This window comes from Oreochromis niloticus, linkage group LG18 (genome assembly GCF_001858045.2).
Source record: "Oreochromis niloticus isolate F11D_XX linkage group LG18, O_niloticus_UMD_NMBU, whole genome shotgun sequence".
NCBI lineage: Eukaryota > Metazoa > Chordata > Actinopteri > Cichliformes > Cichlidae > Oreochromis > Oreochromis niloticus.
The window spans coordinates 17,133,356-17,157,049 of record NC_031982.2 but is presented as its reverse complement, the minus strand read 5'-3'; the positions used below and the strand labels follow the sequence as shown (position 1 = coordinate 17,157,049).

The 23,694-nt window shown below is 37.4% G+C and overlaps 1 protein-coding gene and 1 long non-coding RNA gene across 3 annotated transcripts; one reads left to right on the top strand and one right to left on the bottom strand.

Annotated features, from left to right (window-relative positions):
- Positions 1-2,574: 2,574 nt before the first annotated feature.
- LOC106098189 (uncharacterized) lies at positions 2,575-14,646 on the bottom strand. The gene is made up of 2 exons (XR_001224335.3): positions 14,280-14,646; positions 2,575-2,624 (listed from the first exon to the last, which is right to left on the bottom strand). It is a non-coding gene; the product is annotated as an uncharacterized LOC106098189 (long non-coding RNA).
- On the top strand, positions 12,507-16,461 carry LOC100708036 (aquaporin-4). 2 transcript variants are annotated; one of them, XM_005476355.4, is made up of 5 exons: positions 12,507-12,637; positions 13,233-13,650; positions 13,793-13,957; positions 14,653-14,733; positions 15,368-16,461. In XM_005476355.4, exons 1-5 carry the CDS (start codon positions 12,546-12,548, stop codon positions 15,584-15,586), a joined length of 975 nt encoding a protein of 324 aa, XP_005476412.1. In that variant the 5' UTR covers positions 12,507-12,545; the 3' UTR covers positions 15,587-16,461. The 2 variants fall into 2 exon arrangements, with proteins under 2 accessions (XP_005476412.1, XP_005476413.1); XM_005476356.4 differs by having other exon boundaries at positions 12,530-12,790.
- Positions 16,462-23,694: the final 7,233 nt, after the last annotated feature.

The following is a 23,694-nucleotide window of genomic DNA, read 5'->3' as shown; positions in this document are numbered from 1 at the left end:
GCACAATGAAAAGAGCAGAGTTGGCACTGAGGCCAAAGAGGCAACATTCAGTAGCAAATCCGCCAGAGGCTAATTTATAAGTGGAAGTGCCCTAGAATTACAAAAGAAGAAGAGAGACACACACAGAGAGAAAGAGAGAATATAACTATAACTAATGAATTACAATTTTTAAATGAAACTGGTGGAACATAAGCTAGCTGACAAGATTTGGTATTTTCCTTTTGTTCTTTGTAAAAATGTGGTCTATTTCTAAAGGAGGTTTTATGGAACAACAGATAAAGGAGAAGCATTTTTATTGGAAAAGCTACAGAATACAGACAAAAATCTCCATCACACCCTTGGGTTTTCTGCTCTGTAGAAGTCTCATTTATTGAAGTTGGCTTGATTTTTTTTTCAAGTCTTTTGTCTTTTCTACTTTTTATTTCTTTGCTGTGTGGATTTGCCTTTCTTAGAAACCCCTAATATAAGACCTCATGACTCAAAAAACTGTTGGCCTTGAGAGTTGGTGTCACATAAGTATTAAGGCACTGGTGGAATGGTAAACGCCCTTCACCTCTTGACGTGATAAATAAGTGAATGTCTTCCTATTTGCCTCAGCAACTTAAAGATGTTTTCCTCATTGACAAGTTTTAGTTTCCACTTTCAGCTTGTACTCTGACTGTGAACAATAGGTTATAGAGTAAAACATTAATCATCCCTGATATGTGGCGTGAATATGATGCAGTTTAAAGATATTAAAAAACAGTTGGTATAACCCCCCCCCCCAAAAAAAACAATAATCGGCCTACTTAGTGCTTCTTTTTTTTTCTATTGCCCTTTTTGCACAATATTCACAGTCATTTGTATATGATTTATTGATTGACCTTGGTCTAAGCAAGAGCATGGATCAATTCATGAGGAGGGAAGCTCTATAGCTCACGAGTATAACATATTGATCACCTTGGCCGATAAAGAAGTTGTCAGTGGAAGTCTTGGGAGATTTCTCTCACTCAATCTAACTCTAAAAAATGTAGAGCATCAGTGTTGTGTTATTGAAGGAAGGTTTTACTACTGGGACATCCAGATTTTTGCTCAGAGTATGAGCGCATTAGTAAAATAGTTAAATCTGTCCACTGGCAGCTCTGACAGCAGATTGTAAACTCAAGCTGAACCCAATGGACCAACACCTTGTGGAAGAGTAAGCTTATAATCAAAAATTCAGTTTGAATGCTTACCCCGTAAATATTTTCTTTTCCCTCTAATGCTGATGCTTGCAGACATCCTATTTCCTTCACTTTGGGAGTTGATGCTGATGGTTTGCAGCATCTGCAGTAGGCTCTTGTGGGTTTCAACCTGACAGCTTGCCTCAATGAAGGCTTGGTAATGAGAAAGACCGTGTTCATTCTGTCTACATGTGTCAGAATGACATATATACGAGTGTTTTTGGAGCTTGTGTGCACTGTGGTTTTCTTCTAACATTGCTTGACAAGTATAGCGACCGAAAAAAGAGGAAAAATATTCAGACATTTATCTGAACCATCTACTTGTCCAGGATTGAAGATGTGTGAAGATGGTGTAGGCTTTTTGGAGTGTAATTTTATCCAGACATGACAACAGTGTGGTACAAATCTCAGCCCCCCTCTGGGTGATGTTTTCAGTGCTGGCTGAACAAAATTGATTAGACTTTGTAATGTAATGTTAGAGTAGCTATGATAGTGTTGTAGTAGGTTTGTAATCATACAAATCAACAGCCCAAAAAAGTGTTAAAATCAGGTTTTGCAAATGTAAAATTGTCAATCATTTTTGCCCAAGTGGAGGCCATGCAAGAAGTTACAAACTCAATATTGACTTACACCAGTAAGATGATAGAGAGAGCTTCTCAGCATTACTTACTGATGTAGAGCCATCGGCATCCATGTGCCAGGATTCTGTCCATTTATTCTCCTCTTAGCCCTGTTTTATCTTCACCATCCTTAAGGAGACGTTTAACTGCTAAATTTCGTGTTCAACGGCTACTCCCAAATTTTCCTTTTTCTAGCAGCTGGAAATGGGGCTGATAAGAGCGGTGGGCCTGAACCAGAACACAAACTTGCAGACTGTAATAACCAAAGTTTAAAGATAAGGAAACTTTAGCAGAGCTGAAGCGAATTGAGGAAATTGGGATTTTCTTTTATTTCTTTAAGACCTTTTTACGATGCACATCATCCTCTCTTAGTAGAAAAATAATAAGGGTGGCTGTATCTAGACATATACTGGTACCATGCCATACATCATCAGCTTTGCATTTGGCATCAATTTAGGAAACAAGATTATTCACCGCTTCAACTTTTTCTTTCTGAAAAAAAAAAAAGACAGAACGATTATTTTATAATCTATTTTATGAAGCTCAACTCCAGGTTGTGAATTATATATATATATATATATATATATATATATATATATATATATACATGTATGTGTGTGTGTGTGTGTGTGTGTATACAGGTCGCTATAACTAGTTTCATTTCTGCAGTGTTACAAGAGCCTGAATCATCTTTCCTTGACACTGTGGAAAATCTAAAAGGCCTGAAAGCCACTCTCTCATTATTTACTTACACTTCCACAACACAGAAGAATTTGTTCCCCTCTAATGATCTTGCCATTTGCTGCAATGAAAAACACAAGAATGCAGGCAAAATCACTTAACAAAACACACAGTTGTTGCTGTGAAGGCAAGATATTTATGATCTTTGGTGAGTGGGTGGTAGGTCCCAAACTGATTTTGAGAGCACATAACATGCTTAGTGAGGCTGGATTTTCTCAGTCTCTCAGTTTGCAAATGAAGTGGAAAGACAACATGATATACTCAGGACTGACAGAGTTTTAAAAACCTAAAGCATTTGTGTCACTACTTTTTGTATAATATGCAAAGTAGGAGTGAAACTCAGTGTCAAACTACATGTGTTAGACAGACTGTTCGGTTGTTTTCCAGCTTCTGCTGATAATCATGTTTATATACAGTGTTTCTGTAGCTCCAACGACAGTATTAACAGTGGAAAATTCTGGTCAAGTCACCGAATCTCTTTGAAGTCAATAGAACTGAATGAGACAGATAGTGGAAAAAAGAGGGGTAAAGGGAAAAAAGGGTCTTAAAATTAAATCCTGGGCAGGTGACAGTGACTTATGATGAAGGTGATGCAATTTTCCTGTAAAAGCTTCTCGTGACATGTATTGCCCTACCCTAGAAAAATACCACAGGGTGAGGGTCCCCCCCCCCTCAGATGGTCCCCTTCAATTAAGAAGGTTTGGATTCTAAATTTAGATTTTAGCTACATTCATCTTTTTTTGTTTTGTTTTGTTTTTTTAAAATCACATAGCATTTACTGCAGTGTATATAACGGTAAACACGGGACAATAAGTCATCTGTTCTCTATGTAATGTAGCTGTCAGCTTTGTTGACTGTTAATGGCTATGTGTAAATGAGATGAGTCACCTATGGCTGTTGTGTTCCATAAACTTTGTAGTGCTCATCTAGCAGTATCCAGTTTGCGAAACTTGTATAATTGATTTTTTTTGTGTCCTTCCAAAAATATGGATTAATTTATAATGAAAATTTCCTTTAGAAAAGTGTGTAGAAACAAACATCAGTAATAACAGGATGAGTCTGAACCACCATCTACCACTAGAGGGAACTGAAGTGCACTGTGTTGAAGTTGAAGAAACCAAAGATCTAGATTCACTGGACCACAGTAGTTTTGGCTGTAACCATGCATTGGCAGGTGAGATAAGGTAATAGGTGGTTTTATAGGGACATCTTCCTGGTTAGGTTAAAAAAAAAAAAAAAACTAACATTATTTTTGTCTTTCAGTTAAAAAATTTAATAAATAAAATAAAAATGAAACATTGTTTTTTAGCTCCATATTTCTGCCCCAGCAGTGAGGCTTTTTGCTAGCCCAAGTAGAAAATCTGAGTATGCTCTCTGCATGATTGAATAGGAGTAATGAAGCTGACATGGAATGTGCTCTCTCCCCAGAGCAGAAGACAGTGGGATCCTTTCAAGTTGTTTTTGTCTAACAGCGCTATAATCTCAAGGTCTTTTGGGTCCCTCTGTGAAACAGACAGGGAGAAACAGAACAGATGATAAAGAAAGAGAAGATATCTGTTCTCTCTCTCTCTCTGTCCATCTGTGTGTCTGTGTGTGCGGTCAGCTGACTCATAAGAAAAAAAACACATCATATCAAAAATGTGAGTACATATAGTTAATTTTTATCCTGATGTCATCATGCCCTGTAGAAAACAATTAAGCCTGCACAAAGGGAGATAAAACAAAATCTACTTCTACAGGAAAACTAGAGTAAGGGCTTAGAGGCAGAGCTTTAGGGATGACCCATGGTTGTTTGGAGTGTTCACTATAGTTACAACAACATAGTGATACCAAATGCGTATTCAGAGTCATGACAGATTAAGTGTATCTTATTTTAAACCGATTTTATATGTCACAGAGCCTATCTTGTGAAAAGGCCGCAATGTAACTCGATTTCACAGCCCGAACTGGTTATGTTGTCAAAGTTGCAGACTTCTAATAGAACTGTTTAAGCTGTTAAGCTGCTAGCCACTTATACTGCACAGGCATTTCTATGTTGTGCTGATTCACCTCACTGGTTTGCCATTTTCTTTAAAATAACAGCAGAAACTGGATATCCAGTTCTCTGGTCTGTGAGTCTAGGATACAATTTCAGGGGAAATAAGAAAAGATACAGCACACGGACTTGGATAGAAAAAGGTTTAAATCCCAGAGAAGCCATTTATGCTGCATCATGCATGCATGCATGTACTCGCTGCACCATTCACTTGCATGAATGCATTTCGTTGCCCAATTTTCTCTGCATTTCAAAGCTTTTAAAGCAGTGTCGTGATTGGAGCACACAGAAAGAAGGTTAGGTAACAGAAACTAGCCTTTCATTGTGTTAAACTGAGAAAGCTACAAAATCTAAAAGGGCATGAGGCCAGGAAGCAAGAACACACACCACAGGGATAAACAGAAAATCTGACAAAAGACAAAAGGAGACTGTGACTACATATACACAGAAGACTAATTAGGGCAGTCTAGAGACACCAGGGAAACTAGACACACCTGAACTAGACGAGACCTGGGGATTCAAAATTAAAAGCAAGGTACTAGGAATACCAAACACCTGATACAAACTGAATATACAGAATTACAAATGAATTAAAAATCCCCAGAATACCAACGAACAACAGGAATGAACTAGAAATTATAGTTAATCTAAAATAAAAGGGGCAGAGACAAGAAAACATAAACCTAAAACCATAAGTAACAAATGGTAACAGCAGTAAAGCAAACCCAGATTTTAAGTAAATAACTCTAAACCACAAAACATAAGAACCATAACCGAAGAGCGAGTGCTTAATAATGAATTCAAAGTCCAAAAGCAGAACACTGGGAGTCCAAAGTCCAGGACCATTACAAGCATCCATTTGCTTCATTTACTTCCATAAGAATAAACCCTTTCACAAGTTTTGAAAAGAGGCCTCACATTTGGTTCCCAGGCAAGCCTATAGATTATATAACAGTGTTGGGATTCTCTTCACTGTGGCATGTAGAGAACTTGGCATGGTGCAGTAATAACAAAGACAGTAGCTTCTGCCTAACAAAGCATGGCAACATTACCGAGCAACTTGTTCACTACTAGAGACGGTTCGCCAGTCTTGCGCTCCATAAATTCCCAAGGTTACAGCTGAAATAAATATGTGTATATTATTATTGTATAGCACTGCCCATGTGTAAATGGTAAATAATACCCAAAGTAATAAGGAAATCCACTTAGTTGTTCTATTTGTTTGATGGCTTGTATGCACATGTTTAAAAGTGAGACGCTTCTGACAAACATGAAGAGTAAAATTGAATACGCAAAGTATTAAAAGCTCAAATATTTTAATACAGTATCATCTTATGGAATATATGTGTGTATGTAAAAGTTGTATAGATTACTGTGCAAAAACAAAAAAAGCCCTCCCCACAATCCACATTTTACTTTCACAAGTGCGATAAGAACTCTTTTCTTTAAAGATTACTTAATTTGAAACTGAACAGCATAATCTAGGGGACAGTTCCCTAATCAAACACAACTCATACTATATCAACAAACATTAAGCGACTCAACTGCAATTTAAAGACATGCAAATCTGAAGAATTAAAGCAAGCTTTTAATTAGTAAAGAAGGGACTCCTCTGATGTGTGTGATGCCTGGAGGAACTATTGAAACAGGATCCAGGAAAAGAACCCCACATGATACTAAGTAACTGTTTTAAACGATTTATGTAGCTCATCAATATTCAAGTGTGTATAGTGTGCAGATATAAATTTCAGTGTAAAATGAGAAAGCCTGGTGGCCATATTTAGCATTGTAAATAATACTGTATGCATGCATAATTATCAGATCATGCATAAGGTGACTTTTTTTGTTTGTTTTTCTTAATTGAGAGTAATTAAAAGAAGAGAAATCCTTCTTCTATGAAACTACTTTTTCTGTGTTGTTTTTTGGCTGGACTTGCACGAAGGTAATTTCTGCGTGATGAATGACAATAACAATATATGTCTGTATGGCTTTATGTCATGAATGAGATTTTAAATTCAGAGACAAAAAATTTAACTTCTGAAATTTATAGTGAATATTGGATGAATCATGTTACATGTACACTGATTAGCAGTAATTCAGAATACCCCCCACTGCACCTTAACATGTTAAAGTTCTACAACTTGTAACCTTCATGCCCAAACAGCTAAAGGTTGTCCTGCAAAGGCTGTGTTTGCAGGACAACTAATAAGTCATCTATAAATGAGATTTTGCATGTTATTGCATGTGTGTGCGTGTGTGTGTGTGTGTGTGTGTGTGTGTGTCTGTGTGTGTGTGTGTCTGTGTGTGTGTGTAGGACACACAGAGGTCAAAAGATTTTATCTGAATTATTTATATTGCAACTCAGTGACAAATTAACACAGATAACACCAGAGAGACAGACATGGGAAGAGAGATGAAGAGGAGAGGTTGTCAGTTGTTACTTTTAACTGAATTTTATCTTAAACTATGTTAACAAAATCCTGTAATATATTTTGATAAAGTGTGTATGTTTTTCTTTCTTTTCCTTAGTTAAAGAAGCAATGTGTTTTCTTGTTACATTCTCACATGTTACTGTATGTCAAAGTCACCTCTACTTTGTTGTTGGACTTTTTGTTAGTTGATAGGGAGCAGAATTTGTGTGTTGGCCTGTGAAGGATCTTTAAGACAAATATTAACACATGAACTATATTAACACTTGAAAAATTTTGGGGAAAGTCCTTCTAGAGCAAGGTCACTTGCATGGTCACTGAATGCATCATTAGGTTTGCTCTGACAAAATTGTATTGTTACATGTGCAGTACTAGTAAATCATTGTAGATGTGCACTCAGGGCTCACGCACTACTCCATCTCAATGTCACCAGCATCTAGCTGGGGGTCATAGTTGGGGGGTAAAGTGGGACAGACTACCTAAGAAACTAATGCTAGGAGGGGTTATAACAACCATGGATTAATATATTTGTTTTAGTTTATGATTTTTTATTTCTAAGTAATAATCAAAGTAAACAGTTAAATTGTCTGAATAGTTCAGCTGAATGACTAAACTTGATTCCCAAAATTAGTGGAGGTTCTCTGATGCCACTTTTATCCCTTACAAATAATGCCGCACTTAGACTCTTCACTGGATAGATAATTTATGTGACTGCTAATGCACATCTTTCACCAACAAAGCAAATTCAGATATCAAAAAAGAAAACAATGAAAGAAGAGAAAGAGAACGTAAACTGGGGGACGTCAGTTGTTAACAACCTTCTTAGATAACGTGTTAAGAATGGATTAGCTATGGATTAAGTATGAGCAGTTGTTAAAGACAGCGACCCAATCTAAGATGTGACCCCGTATTCAACATAATGACCTATGCCACAGCTTAAAACCATGAAGCCCTTAATTTCAGAAACAGCCAGGGAGAGTGAGGCAGCAGCAGGTCACTCTCCAAATGATGTGACAGAAGATGAGCTCATATCGCAGCAGCTAAAAGATATTCCAAGCACTTATTTGTATCAATAGCAGTTTCATCTTAAGGTTTCACATTGCTGACATCAAGTAGCACTCAGCTTTATTGTAATCTGGACCAATGGTTCTCAGCCCGTATGCTGTGACTCTTAAACTGCTGCATAACTCTTATGTTCGATAACATGAACGCTAACAAAAAATGGATACGATATGTCATGTAACTGCAGATAACATGAATCTAATGTAACCTGATGCATTTTAACATGCAAGTACTGTAGTTCAGCATTACAGTTTTAAAAACATAATAAGGTTTGGATACATATTTAAGCTTTTGCATATTAACATTATTGGGTAGTACTTTATAATAATGTCACACTATTAATTGATAAGGTATTAAAAAGTGCTTAATTTACCATTCATATATAATTAGACAACCTTAATATGCCATTTATAAATACAGATATATTATTATGACTATGATTAGGATTATTACTAGCAGTGATATAGTAGCACTGATAGCTGTACTCACACCATGTACAGCAGTGATAGCTGTAAATGGCGTAACAGTAACAGTTGGATAAACATATCTGTATTTGTAAATGTCATATTAAGGAGGAGTAGTGATATAAAAATGATGACTTAAGCACTTGCCTTATAAAGCCTTACTAATTCTTAATAGTGTTATGTTATAATAAAGTGCTACCATCATCTATAGTTATTGTGGTGTAAGTTGATGATCTGGTTTGATCTCTGAGAACAGTGTTTGGTGGAGCAGGTGGAGCAGGTTCTGTTCTGTATGCTTCATTCTTGTACAGAGTCTGTCTTTGTAGCAGATGGGGAGCAAGAAGATGTGATAGAGGATGATGGAAGCAAAGAGAGAGGGGAAAATGAAGGTTGCCTTGAGGGATGTGGGATGGATGAGGAAAGGACAGAATGTGAAAGAAAAGTGTTATAAAAGTTCTTTTTTTATTCCCAGAAGTGGGAAGTAACAGAGTACAAATACTTTGTTAGTGTACTTACAGTGGACATGAAGCACTACATGTATAAAGGCTAATTTACACTGTGGAGCCCTGTTCCCAAAAACTGTCATTGATTTAATGCTGTTTTTAAAGCTGGATTGAGGATATAAGTACCTAAAGTTAAAGTTCTGAGAAGATGTTTATTTCCATCTTGTTAAATTACAGAACATCACATCATGGGGTTGGTTGGATGGTTGCGGTTAACAGATTTACATTAGTTTATGTTAACTAACTAGTGACAGAACTGATAAGTCAGTGGAAAACAAGAGGACCAAAACTAGCAGTCAGTCTAAGGGGATCACTTTTTCACTGCCCCTGGCTGCAAAAATGAGTTTTATGTTAAGAAATCAGGATATACTGTCCATGTTCAATTTCTGTCTCAGTAAGTGGTTCCCCATTGTTTGGCTATCTGCACGGAAATGGAAAAATACACCTGTTAGCCGTAATTTTAATTACCTAATTTAGTCTTGTCTAGCACAAATTTGACAATTCTATACATTATTGCATTCCCACTCACCTAACCATAAAATTACTCATTGTGACTGAGGTCTCTCAAACTGCAAAGACTGCAATATAAAAACAAAGCAAGGGACTATTTGTACAATGACAGCTATATCAACATCAGCAAAGGTAATGCAAGCATGATAAATATGACATATTTGTCTTTTCAAATGCCAAATCTAGCCCACTTCTTTCTGGAGACCTATCATGGAACAGTGATTTGGACAAGGGTGTGCATGTGCAGGTGCTTGTTGATTTTGAAACACTTGAGCATTTCATCCAGATAAAACAGGAATGTGGACTATATTTGCTTTTATTACTACAGAAGTAAACATACGGTTTATGGTTTTAATGGTCGTTGCACATCTTCTTAAGCTGATAACTTGGATGTGCGTATACCAACAGACTGGCAAACTAGGCCAGTGTTAATGGGGTTAATCCCCAAAACCTTTTGCACAGTGGTCTTGTCAAAGGTCTTGCCTTGTTTAAACAATGAGGTGATGTTCAAAAGGACAAAACAAAGCACTCTTTATTCCTATTTTGTTAATTTGCTCTTGCTACCCCAACTAACTGAATGAGTTCACTTAAAAAAATATTGTGTGTGAGATCTGTACGCATTTTTTATGGTGGAAGTAGAAACAGTAGCAAATCAGCAATCTGAAAACTAAATTCCAAAAATCAAACTAACAAATTATAAGATTTATGAAGCATAATGAACCAAAAGTAAAACTGTAAATGATGTTTATGATCCTTTTCACAGCTTCATGTTATGTTATGATCGTAACATTTTTAACTGTCTCATTTTAATGTTGATATTTAAGAAGTATTTATGGTATGGTGTTTATAGTATTTATATTTAGTATGATGTATTTTTGTATAAAATCATTTTAGCCAAAACATTTTGCTTGAATAGTTTTTTAACCTGATATACATTGTTTTCACTCAAGGTATTACAATAATTCCAGTGTGATATCTAAATATGGCAATCTTTTCCCATAACAAGCTATTTTGGGATTACCATACCTTATTATTGTTGAGGGTTTTTATTGTTTACAACTTTTTAAATGGGCTGTGATAAACGCGTGGACATCTAAAGTGACTATAAATGGGAAGTTGCACAGCAAGAATGATTACAGCTTAATATTTGACCTCTATCACATATGCTGCCTACTATATAAATGTATCATTTGAATGCCAACCTAACGTCCTGTAAGAGTGTCTGTTACAGAAACTAAATCAACATGTTTGATGCAATTGTGTCAATAAACTACAGGAGGAAAGTGCTGCTTTTATGTTTAACGATTACAGCTTAATAGTTTTCCCTGTTTTGTATGCTCTCTGCTTGATAAGCCTGTCATTTGAATGACATCCAGAACTACTGTAAGAATGTCTGTCAGAGAAAGTTAATCAACATGTTTGATTTCGTTGTGTCAATAGACTACATCAGTAAAGTACTGCTTTTATGTTTAGCGATTACAGCTTCATATTTAACCACTGTTAGGTATGCTGTCTGATATGAAGGCTAACATTTGAATGACATACGGAACTACAGTCAGAATTTCTGCTACAGTAACCTACTCAGCATGTCTGTGTTTAACGCTCCCCTGCAAGAGTTCAGCTCGGGCAACTTAAAGATTTTCAAGCTGTTTGTCCTTTTTTCCTTAAATCATTGCAACCAAACCAAAGCACCAATGGCTCAACTGCCTTTTCTCACACATGGTCATAAACTATAAGAAGAAGGTAATATTATTTGCTTTGGAACATTTCTTCAAAGTGCCATACCAGAAATAAAAATAAATTAATAATATAAAACAACAAATTAATTAAAAGCTTGTCTGTATAGAAACATCCTCAGCTTCTTTTTGAAAGAGTCAGTGGAGTCTGCACAGCGTAAAGACAGTGGAAGAGAATTCCACAACCTTGGTGCCGCTGCCTGAAAAGCCCGATCCCTATGTGCTTGGATCTGAGTACATGGGCCCAAGAGCAACCTCTGACCTGAAGACCTAAGTGCTGGGAAAGAAGCATGAGGTTTCAACAGGTCAGAAATATATTGGGGAGCTTTACCATGTAGAGCCCTAAAAGTTCAAACTGAAATTTTGAAATGAAACCTAAAATTTATTGACAACCAGTGAAGAGAAGCAAAAACTAGAGTAATAATAATAGTAATAGCAAAGTAATAGAAGTAGTAAAGGTGTAGAGAAGCCTCCTGTCAGGATTTTTCAGTTTTACTTAATTTTGCATAGTTAGAAATTCACTTCTCCTCGACTCAGAGCAACACTCTGCGGTAATGGATGTTTTTCTAACACGTGTTTGATGTTGGTTTGAATGTTATGACATATTATCAAATGCATGTTAGAGAAATCATTTCTGACAGTGAGGACAGTGAGATAGATAACAGTGAGGAGGAATGAAGAAGAGATGTAAAGCAAAAAAAGCAGTAAAAGGGGTTTTAAATAGTGCTTGTCTGTTTGTTACTGAACACATTTAACAATCCTGTTGTGTTCGTCTCTCAGTGTAATCAACATAAAAGATGAAAATTTGCAAACCCTCCTGCATGTTTATGTGGCATAGATACTGTTTGGGTCAGTTTGACCCAGCTGTCAAATGAAGGTCAAATAATATTTGTTTCTTTGCATTTGTGGCAAATATGTCAATTGTCCAATCTAACACTTTTGGATCATTAACAGATTAAGTTGATTGAGTGATTTATTTTATTGTTTTTATTTGACAACTTTTCTGAACTGGTGATTTTGCACCTTAAAAAAATAATCATTTGTAAATATTCTTCTTACTTCTGCAAGTTTTCAAAGCTCCGATATGAATGCGATTTGACACTGAATGAGTAGATGTGCAGTTGCACTGTGTGCATCAAAGATATTGTTTGCCCAGTAGGCAAATCTCTTGACTCCTCCTCCTGAGCATGCTGTTTAATTCCTGTGAGGGGATGCTTGGGTAGTAACCTAATAAAGCTGCTGGATGCAATCCCAGGGCACAATGAGTGGATCATGCTCATCTGACAGACCTGCTTTCTCCAACAACCCTGCGCACGCACGACCTGCTGCTCCTCTGTAAGTACTGCAGGTCACAGCAATTACAACTTGTACAGTAGATAAAATGAAGAGTCAAGTGTCTCTGCTGGTTGAAAAGATCATCAGGACGCATGAATGAAATATATTTCACGTTATGGGGACAAGGAGAGAGAGAATACATTATTGCTTTCGGTAAGTTTTAGATTTTTGTTTGTAGTTTTTTTTTAAAAAGTTATTGTTTGTTGTCCTGCAGGTTTGCAGGTCTTATATTGTTTTTTGAACATACATTTTTTTTGCAGATATTTGAATTTGTACAAAACATATTCCGTTTAGCATTAATACTGAAACGATGTACAGTCTTTCCTCATCCTGGCTAAAGTTCACTGAGTAGCAGCAGTTAAAAGTTGTATGCTTTGACTGTAAGAATGATAATTTTCCCTTATGCACAATGTTTAAAGAATGCTTTCAATTGCATTTTGTCATGGAAAAGTCACTTGCTTAAATCCCTAGTGGAGTTATAAATGTTTTGCCCAAAGGCAGCTGCTCTGATAGGGTTCAGTACAATTCCAGCCACATGCACACACTAGGAATCCACAAGTAGGCTAATCATTTTTCTCATTATTCTTTTTGCCAGGAGGTTGCTGTCCTGGTGTAACTGTCAGAACATAATGGTGGCATTTAAAGGGATCTGGACCAAGGACTTCTGGAGGGCTGTGTCTGGAGAATACCTAGCCACACTCATCTTTGTCCTTCTTGGCCTGGGCTCCACCATCAACTGGGCTGCAGGGGAGGAGAAGCCTCCCCCAGCTGACCTAGTCCTTATCTCCCTGTGCTTTGGCCTTACTATTGCCACTATGGTGCAATGCTTTGGCCACATCAGTGGTGGACACATTAACCCTGCAGTCACTGCAGCTATGGTTGTAACTAGAAAACTGAGCCTGGCAAAGGCTGTGTTCTATGTGGCAGCTCAGTGCCTGGGAGCTATTACAGGAGCTGGGATTCTCTACTTAGTCACACCTACTGCTGTCAGAGGGTCCTTTGGTGTGACCACAGTAAGAACTTGGTTGTTATTTATGGTTATGATAAATGTAAAATAGGTTTTTACTATTGTTCCTATTGTTTCTGTTCATCATTTGTTTCCCAACAGCATCGTTTCCTCAGGGATTAATAAGGTATTCTGATTCTGAATCCTAGGTGAATCCCACCATATCAGTGGGACACGGCTTTCTTGTGGAGCTCCTGATCACATTTGAACTGGTTTTTACCGTCTTCGCCACCTGCGATCCCAAACGCACAGACTTAGGTGGTTCTGCAAGCCTGGCTATTGGCATTGCTGTAGTGATAGGGCACTTATTTGCAGTAAGTAGCTTTCAGCAAGTTAAATAAATACATATAGATAGAAACAATGTCACATTCACAGAAATGGTATATTCAGATCACTCATATAAAAAATTTAACTACATCAGAGCCTTAGACATTTTCTGCAACCACATTTACATATCAGCTGACTCATCCAGTACTCCTACAACCAGCAGTGAAACAGATTTAAAGATTAACCTGAAGCTCACGTTACATTCCCAAATTAAAGAATTTCAGAGCAAGTTCTTTTCCAAGTGCAAGCTTTTTCAGTGGAAAAAGAGCAGGTGAATCAAGCATCTATTCGTGAATGTGTGATACTCACACTTGTCAGTGTTCACACCCACACGCTCATCTTTATTGGAGGTTGCCATCGCATGGCAACCAATCTCTGGGGGCTTCCTGAAACCTGCAGAGAAAATGAATGCACAGGGAAACAGATATCATTTCTCAAACCGCTCAACTGATTTCTCATTTGGGCTGTTTAGTAAATGCATCATACAACATATATATATATATATACACATATATACACACACACACACATATATGTATATATATATATTCTTCCACACATTTTCTGTAGGTAAAACTGAAAAACAAAACATTGTACCTATCCTAGCTTTGATTTGATAATATGCACATTTATGATGTACAGTCCTTTTAGACTAAAATCAGTATTATTATCCATATTGCAGATCCCTTATACAGGAGCCAGCATGAACCCTGCCCGTTCTTTCGGTCCTGCAATGGTCACACTTAACTTCGAGAACCATTGGGTGAGAGATCCTTATGTATGTATTTTGTGCAGGCAAAATTTAATTCAGCATTTCTTCCCTGTTATAGCAGAGAAAGGTCAGTCTTTCTGTGTGGAATTTACATGTTATACATGTTAAATATACAGTATATTTATGTATTTATTTATGTATTTATGTGTGAAGTGTCTCTTTAAGTTGGTTCAATGTAAAACACAAAATGCCTCAAATGAGGGTGAGTAGTTAGTTGTGAGTGTTAGAAATGCTGAACTGAGATAAATGAAGTGATTTGCTTTCCATTTTTAGAATATTTAATTGTTCGTGAATTGTTCGTGTTACTTGAACAATTATCCTAATTGAATGAGTTGAGTGAACCCTTGCCAGACCATTTATTTAACTCATCATAGCCTTCAAGGCGTCAAGTCACAGCTTATTAATGTGTAATTATTTGGTAATTAAAACATTTGCCTAGTGACATAAAAATTGGGTGTTCCCTTAACTTTCTCCATGATGTGAATGACACTGAGTGAAACTCGTCCTCACTGTGTCTGTCGTTATATTCAGGTCACTTCAGCCTGCAGACAAAAAAACTTACCTCTAACAAGGCACCGATTAACCATTTGACTAATTAAGGTGTTTGCCTTGCTGCTTGTGTTAGGTCTACTGGGTGGGACCTATTCTCGGGGGTATCTTGGCTGCTGGTTTGTATGAGTACCTGTACTGCCCCGACCCTGAGATAAAGCAGAGGATGAAACAAGTCTTCAAGAAGGACCCATCAGGGAAATACACGGAAGTAGAGACAGGGGGCGTCAAGCCCGGCTCCATCCATAACATCAGTGTAGAGAAAGCTGATGTTATGTTAACAGGAGAAGTATGACTATCACGTGCACTGGAAATGGAGACTAATTTGTAGAGCACAATCACAATCAAACTTTGGGGTTATCCAACTTAAGACTGCCACCCCCCGACCACACACACAACCCCCTCCCCCTCTAAAGACTGTGTCTTTAAAACAGGAAAAACAGTTCCGTCTGTGACACACCCAAACTGCACTGCTTCCATTGTCATAAAGCTTGCGTGATGCTATGGCTCAACATCTGCACCCTCTATATATGATTTAGCAACAGTGTTGGCATGTAGCATACATTGTACAGCCCGCAGTACATGAAGTTAAGGAAATGTGGATAGGGTCAACCAATTATGTGAGGTCATCACAGTGAATTGGAGACGTGAAGAAGAAAATGCAGCCTTGTTATTTTTGGATTAGTGTCACATTTGGTCCTGATACTTTATATGTAATTAAAAGTAGAGGATTTCCTTGTAATCATTAATCACATTACAGATCCCAAGCAAAGTAAGACAGCTCTGACAAGCATTATTATCGGAGCCAGAGCTGTGTTACAGTGCTCTCTATTTTCAGTGCATTAAGTCGGAGAAAAATAAAATACAGCTCATTTTGTTTGAAACACAATGTTTTTTGTTTGTTTTTTGTTAAATAAAAATCAAACTCCACTTTTTGCTGTTTATTTTTATCATTTTCCATTTCGTAAAAATGTCATATTTATAAAATATTTTTCTTGTTTTTTGTTTTATATTCTTGTAATTGTTTGCTTAGCTGTATATCATATCTTCTCTTTCTTTATAGGATAATTGGCTAATCTATGTTTATGTTCAAGTATCATTCAGTTATTGTGCTCGCAATCTGGAACATGTAAAACTGCGAAGTTGCAATAATAAACCTTCTACTACTCAGTTATCATGAATAATTCATCTTTCTTAATATTTTAAAACACTACAGCCTCCATAAGAAAACTAGTAATGATACCTATATGTTGTGTTTTTGTTATCCATTCCTCTTGGCTCACTGCTTTCTTATGGTAGGTGGTAAACTCTGGGGAAAAGAGAAGTCCAGATCACTGATGTATTGGCTCATCTACACGTGGATAATGTCTCCCTGTGGCCCAATAACTGTCTAGGATGTGTGTTCCTTGTGAGTTAAGTCGCTGAGAATATCTCCAAGTAATCTCATTTCATCAACAGAGCACAGGAAATGATAATGCTTCTGATAGGAAATAGAGGTGATCTATTATAGCATTTTTTTTTTCTTAACTGAAAAAACCTCACAAAAAAAATAGGTGCTATCTCATCTTTTTCTACAACATGGAGGAAATGATCAGACCCACTGATTCTGCTGCATCCACTGAATTTGTCTACATGGTGCAACTAGATTGCATTTGCAAAGTGAAAATACAAGTATGAGTCAGATACTGACTCAAAAGTGTTTTTACTCCAATATTGATAGGATCATGCCCAAGTCACTGGTTCAGCACAACCTTTACATGGGATAACAGCATCATCTACTGGCCATGGTGTGAGAAGGGTTCCCTTTTGCATTTCTCCAGGGGAGGGCAGCCACGAGCTTTTCATGGACAGGTTACGCTGCAGTAGTGGGTAGACACGAGTTCGTTTTTTCACAACTCTATATTTAAATCGATCTAGATCATCAAATACAAAGTAAACAGCAGCATTGGGTCTCGTACAGCCCCCGTATTAGTACAACAAGAGTCCCAGTAAGTTAATAATGATTTTTCTCTTAAGGGTTGTATTACAAGTTTAAAAATGATTTAGTTATTTATTTATTGTGTTTAGTTAAGAATGAATGTAACACACTTTTTGTTACAGCTCAGTAATAAAAATAGAGGGGTAATGAGGTGGAAACAAGAAGGTAATAATGTAGAAATAGCAAGTTATTACCACTTAATTGCCAAAGTAATGCCTATGTAACTCTTTTTTTCACCACCCATTATAGCTGAGTTATATGAAAATACTGAAATGTGTACAACTGGGTTTAACTAGAAAATAATTAGTAATACTATTATAATATCTTGGTAACAAAACAATAACCTGCTAGTAATAAAATGGTATTATGTATGCATTAGAATTTGTATATGGTGACTTTTGATAGCAACATCACAATAATAAGTAAATTTTCAGTTGATTAACATTTGAAGATAGTATTACCATTTTATAACGCTGAATCAATACTACCTTATGCCCTCAGCATTCTTCTTTGTTTAAAATTAACAATGCAAAAATGATGCTTCATGTTGTGGTTATTACCTGGGAACATATGCAGTTTCTTTGTAATAGCCAAGCATCAGGGCTGCAAACCCCAAGTGACCATTTTCAACTAATTCCATGTTAGTGCCCCATTAAAACAAACTTCAAGAAACGTGATGACTACCTGCAGATATTTGGCCGTTTATGTGTTTACAACTAGGAATCAGGCACAGAAATATCCATACTTTTCCAGCTCAAACTTCTTGAAGTTTGCTTTAACTGGTTATTAATGTGGAATTAGACAGAAAGGGGAAAGGTTTGATTTTGAAGCCTTGACTCCTATTTATTACACAGAAACTACAACAAATGTTTACAAGTAAAAGGCCACAACATTAAATATAATGTTTTCATTGTTATATTCAAACAAAGAAGAATGCTTAGGATATACCAGCATTATAATGTGGTAATAATACCCTAATATTTAAAGCATCAATAATATTACCTTATATAAGAATTCTGATGTGCAGATTTTATTGCTAGCAGGTTATTATATTGTTACCAATATATTACTATACTGTCACTAATTGATTTGTTTCTATCTGTGGTTATGTAAATCTGATGTTTTATGCACTGACTGTTTCCTTTCAGGACAGAACAGTGAGAAATGGACTTACTTGATTTGGATTTATTGGCCCCACTCATCTGCAGATTAAATTGAACACAGGTGACGTTTTCCTGATGAATATTTGTGACCTGAAAGTATATGTGACTTTTGTTTCCATACAGAGAAGACATTGACTCTTAGATAAATGCGGGACTGTTGGAAATTACCAAACAAAATCCTGAGCAAACCACTAGCACAAACAGACAGGAAGCCATTCTCATCAAATGCCCGAGCTATACATGTTTTCATGCCAGAGTACCCAGAGACACCATACAGACTTTACACAAAGGATGCCAGGCAGCTGGAGGATTTGAACCCAGGACCTTCTTATTGTGATACAACAGTGTTTACCATTGCACTACAACGCCTCACAAAAGTATATCAAACAAATATATCCACTCTGTTTCGACAAACTTTCAAAAGTTTGCCTCAGACCCCTCAATTAGGAAAAGCTAATAAAAAGTGATAGCAAATAATACACCAGCATTTTTTTCAGCTGTTGTTTGTGAACATCTTGAATGGCTTGTCAGCAAGATGTTGAACAGAAAACTGATAACGCATGGCTAGCCCTCATTGCGTCTGCTTCCATGAGTCATTAATTTACATTCACATTCAAATACCAACAATGGCTATATGATGGGAATATTGTTATACCCAAAGATTCATTTGCACATCACATAGATGCCAGCAAATTATATTTCAAAGTGCACCTCGTCCTTATCTAATTGAAAACAGACCAATTTCTTGCGACCTCAGATTCCCCGTTCCCAGCATAGAATAGAAAGGGCAAAAGATAAAACATACACCTTAAAGATCATTAGCAATTAATATTTGGGGATTCGTGAAGAAAAACAGCGTTAAACACTTGTTTAATAATTCATACTATAAACAAGAAAGTCTCCCACTTCCTTAATAATTTAGACGTAAGCTAATGTTGATTTATTCAGGAAGGTCTCTGCCACCAGCACTGCCTGGAGTGCCCAAATTTGAATTAAAGTAGGACAGTAGCAGGCGAGTCTGTAATAACATTTGTATAATTTTATTATTGCTCTGGGCTCAGTTCATTTCCTCCTCCAGTAGCTGCGTGAAATTGTTTGATTCTGGAAACTGCCTTGAGTCTGCGGCTCTGGGGTTGGAGGGTGGTACAGGAACAGGAAGGCATGCGACACTCTCTCTGTCTGATGCTGTCAGAAACATAAACACAGACACACACCTACGCGCACACACACACACACAAAACTCCACGTACATGTACATACACACATGCTGAAATGGAGCGAGAGAGAGAGAAATAATTTTGTTATTCTGGGTTTTGTAATACTGTTACATTGGCTCACTTAATAACTCAAGCTGTCTAGAGGATATGATTGATATTCTCACTCACCTTGTCACTTATGATAAATATTATGCTGCATTTATGTGAGATGGCTAGGAAGTGGAATAACTCGTTCATTACATTATCATATCACACAAATATGAGAGTTTGTGTTTATGTCCCTTTCTAGCAGGGAGATTGTCATTTCTTCCTAATATTAGTCAAAGAAAGTCAAGCAAAAAATGTTTCTGTGCAAAAGAGTTTGTTTGTAAAGCGGCTAATCTGATGACAGCCCAGCTTTTTTGGTAACTTTACCACTTGGAAAGCTTTAATTTTATTTGGCCCATGAGGAAGAATTAAACTCCATAATTATTTGTGGGGGTTGGGGGGGTTTACTAGGCTATCAACTCTTATCATGTGATTTCTAGTTTGTGTTGTTCCACTACAACTATATTGTGATTTTGTTTACCAATGATAGGACTATCATTTCCAAAATGGTAATTTACAAAACTCTGATTACTCTAACACAAACAATCAAGTTTGGGAGGTATTAGCTCATGTAACACACACCTGAGACCCCAATGGCTTTGACACAGGAAGGGAGGGTGGAGAAGTTCTGATTGGTTTCCTCGGGGCTCTGCTTCCAACTTCCCACCCGCACACATTCCCTCACTCCTCCCCGTCCTCCCCCTTCAATTCCTTTATGCAGAGCAGCCCAAACTGCAGTTTGATGAAACACATTTGTTTGACTTAACTCTTGCCTCCCCATCATGGCTAAATCTCGAAGGCCTGTCGTTGTAATGTGGCCCAACAGCAATTGGGTTAATGAGAGGATATATGTACAAGTGTGGGACTTGACCGGAGGAGCTGTTTTCCATTTGGGTTTGGTCTGCTCATGTTATTAGGGAAACCTTTATTATTGTTGCCCTCTAGTGGGAACCATATAATAGGATTACATTTTATTAGAGCCTCCCAGCATTACCCAAGCAGCCCCCTCCTCTTGTCTCTCTTCCCCACATAGTAGTGTCACTGACTTCTGTCCACTGTGGGTGGGAAGGGTACATTTGGGGCTGCGAGGGAAGTCAACAAGTGGGGAAACCGATGACACCATAGAGTTGAGATCTCTATTGTTCCTCAGTTACTGAAAAAGAAACTCGCTGTGGTAAAATCTTAATTTTTGCATAACAAACTTGAACGATCTCATGAACGTATCAGACTCTGTCATGTTTTGTTTAATGTAGGCTAATAATCAGCAGTTACAGTGGTCAGGGCTCTACCTCATCACTCTTCTGCCACATCATAGCTGATATATTGTTACAATTCTCTGTCTTAATATTTTTACACATTACTATATTACATTTTGTCTAAGACCATTAGCTCTAATAGCTCTAGCTAATTGCAGCTGAGGGGTATAAGAAAGGGGTTCCAGTTCCACTTGCAGTGGCTTTCTCCCCTTTTGTTAGTCGGATGACGCAGGTGATGTGATAGATGCAAGCTACCTGTGCCTAGGAAGTGGGAGAAATTATTCAAAAGCTGACATGGAAATCTGGCAGGGGCCATCCTGAAGCTATTATATTAGGTCTGAAATATTTCACATGATGTCTTACCAGATATCTACTCTGGATGGCATAACATTAGAGTACTACCAGAGACTAGAAAGAGAGGTCATATTTCTCCCATATTAGCTTCTCTCTATTGGCTCAATGTTAAGTCGAGAATTGTATTTCAAATCCTTTTCCTCACAAATCCCTGAATGATCAGGCTGCATCATATATTAAATACCTCATAGTATCATATTAGTTCAATAGAGCACTTTGGTCTCAGAGTACAGGCTTACTCTTGGTTCCTAAAGTAGGTCCAAAAGTACAATGAGAGACAGAGCCTTCAGCTATCTCCAGTGGAACCAGCTTCCAGTTTGGGAGACAGACACACTCTCTATTTCATACTTTCCTTTTTCATAAAACTTATAGTTAGATGATCCTGTTCATGATCCACCCTTTAGCTACGCCGCTGTAGGCTCAGGCTGCTTGGGGACTTCCCATGATGAACTGAGCATTTCTCCTCCACTCCTGTCTTTTTACTCCCCATGCCACAATCGTTCATTTTTTCTCTACTCCCACCTCCTTCATAGTATGTGTTTTACCCTATTTGGGGTCTCTATGTATTCCTATTTTCTGTCTCCTCTTTCTCCTCAGCCTTCAACCAAGGGCAGCAGATAGCTGCACCTCCCTAAGCCAGGGTTTTTTTTCCTGTTAAAAGTAAAGTTCTTCCTTCCCACCATTGCCAAATGCTTGTTCACAGGGCGTCATCTGACTGTTGTGAAATTCTCTCTCTAGTATTAAACAGTCTTTACCTGAACATAAAGCAAACTTGGCCTACTGTTGTGAAGTGGCACTCTATAAATATAGCTTAGCTGAAATAAAATAAGATTAAACTTACTTGTGTAACTCGAATTAAACTGTTACAAAAGTCTGCTTAAATTACAAACGTCTCTCTTTTTACTAAATGCCTTTTACCAAGCTTTAGGCCTAGCTGAAATAATCCAGTATGGGCTGCTTATAAGCTCAAACTCAATTTAACCTTCCTAGCTAGCATGGTTTGAACAGAATATCATAGCAAGTCAAACAGGCTGTTAATGCAAGATAGTCTGAACTATAGTTTTAGTATTGTCTGTGTATATTTTGCTAGAATGTAGAATATAAATTAATAATCCATTAATATCATTTTCTTTAAAATGATATTCATGCATATTACTGCCTCCTTTATGATAGCCTGACACCATTATTCCTGTGTGCTAACACACCAGAGTGTACACTTATAGAAAGGTGTTTTTTCACACTACAAGCAGTGTGCATCAGACCTTACAGTTATTTATGTAGTCTTGCACATGCTCTCTATCATAAGCCTACTCTTTATAGTTTGTTTTTGGATTCAAATCCAGGAAGAAGTATGTATGAAGACACATTTGTTACTGCGGGTAATTTGTCCAACCGTGGCAACCCTGTAACAAGGTCTACCCATACTACAAATCCCAGTTTCACCCCTCGTAACAGCCCCACAGCAACACCGAGGGAGGCACATGTACATGCAAACTCAAAAGAGTTTGCATACTGAAAGTTTCTATTGAAGGGAGTGAACAAAGGCTCAACTATTATGCAGACACTTGTTTCTTGTCTTTTTCTGTTTGCTATTACTAATTGAATAAAAGAGCTTCTGTTAAACCATTACTATAATTCATGTTTAGCCTTTCAAAGCCTGATGTGACTTGGACTATACTATGGCAAAGGAGAGGTTCTCCAAAGCTAAATTTCATTGTGCCAAAGATAATACTGTATTTGATGAACAGGTCTGGCCTCAAACTGTGCAACCCCGCGGGGCAGACTGAGTCAGGAGCTACAGCAGCTTCAGCACTTTCCCTTATCCATCCCACTCCCTTACATAACCACAGGCCATGAGAGGGGTGTGGCGGGTAAAGCAGCAGTTATTAACTTGGTCTCAGGCAAAACCAACATCTCTTTTAGTCAACACTGAATTGCAAAGAGAAGAGAGCCAAGTAATGTACTATAAGTGCAGTGGTAATTCACACAATTTAGGTTTATCAACGGGTTTGGGCGCAGGGGTAGGGGGAGTGTCATGTGTGTAGGTAATAAAATATATATGCAGAGGGCAGTGAATTATTAATGGTAAATGGAGGTCGCTTAAAAGTTATATAAATTACCACTTTGTCCAGAACAGGAACTCATGGAATAATAGTAAGTGTTGAAATGCAGTGTAGCTGTGGCACAATTAAATAATCACACAGTAAACAAACTGACTCTAATCTAAATGTTACACACCAGTAATATTTGAAGTTTGCAATCTTTAGCCACCATAAGGCAGTAGTTATTCTAGCAAGTTAGGGTGCAATTAGGAAAAGTCTAAAGAAAAGCTTTCCTGGACTTCTAAT

Excerpts from the sequence above, each read along its gene's own strand:
- LOC100708036 (XM_005476355.4), top strand. The coding sequence starts at position 12,546 with ATGCAATCCCAGGGCACAATGAGTGGATCATGCTCATCTGACAGACCT. Across the intron at positions 12,638-13,232 it reads GCACGACCTGCTGCTCCTCT|GAGGTTGCTGTCCTGGTGTA; the intron begins GTAAGTACTGCA and ends TCTTTTTGCCAG. Across the intron at positions 13,651-13,792 it reads GGTCCTTTGGTGTGACCACA|GTGAATCCCACCATATCAGT; the intron begins GTAAGAACTTGG and ends TCTGAATCCTAG.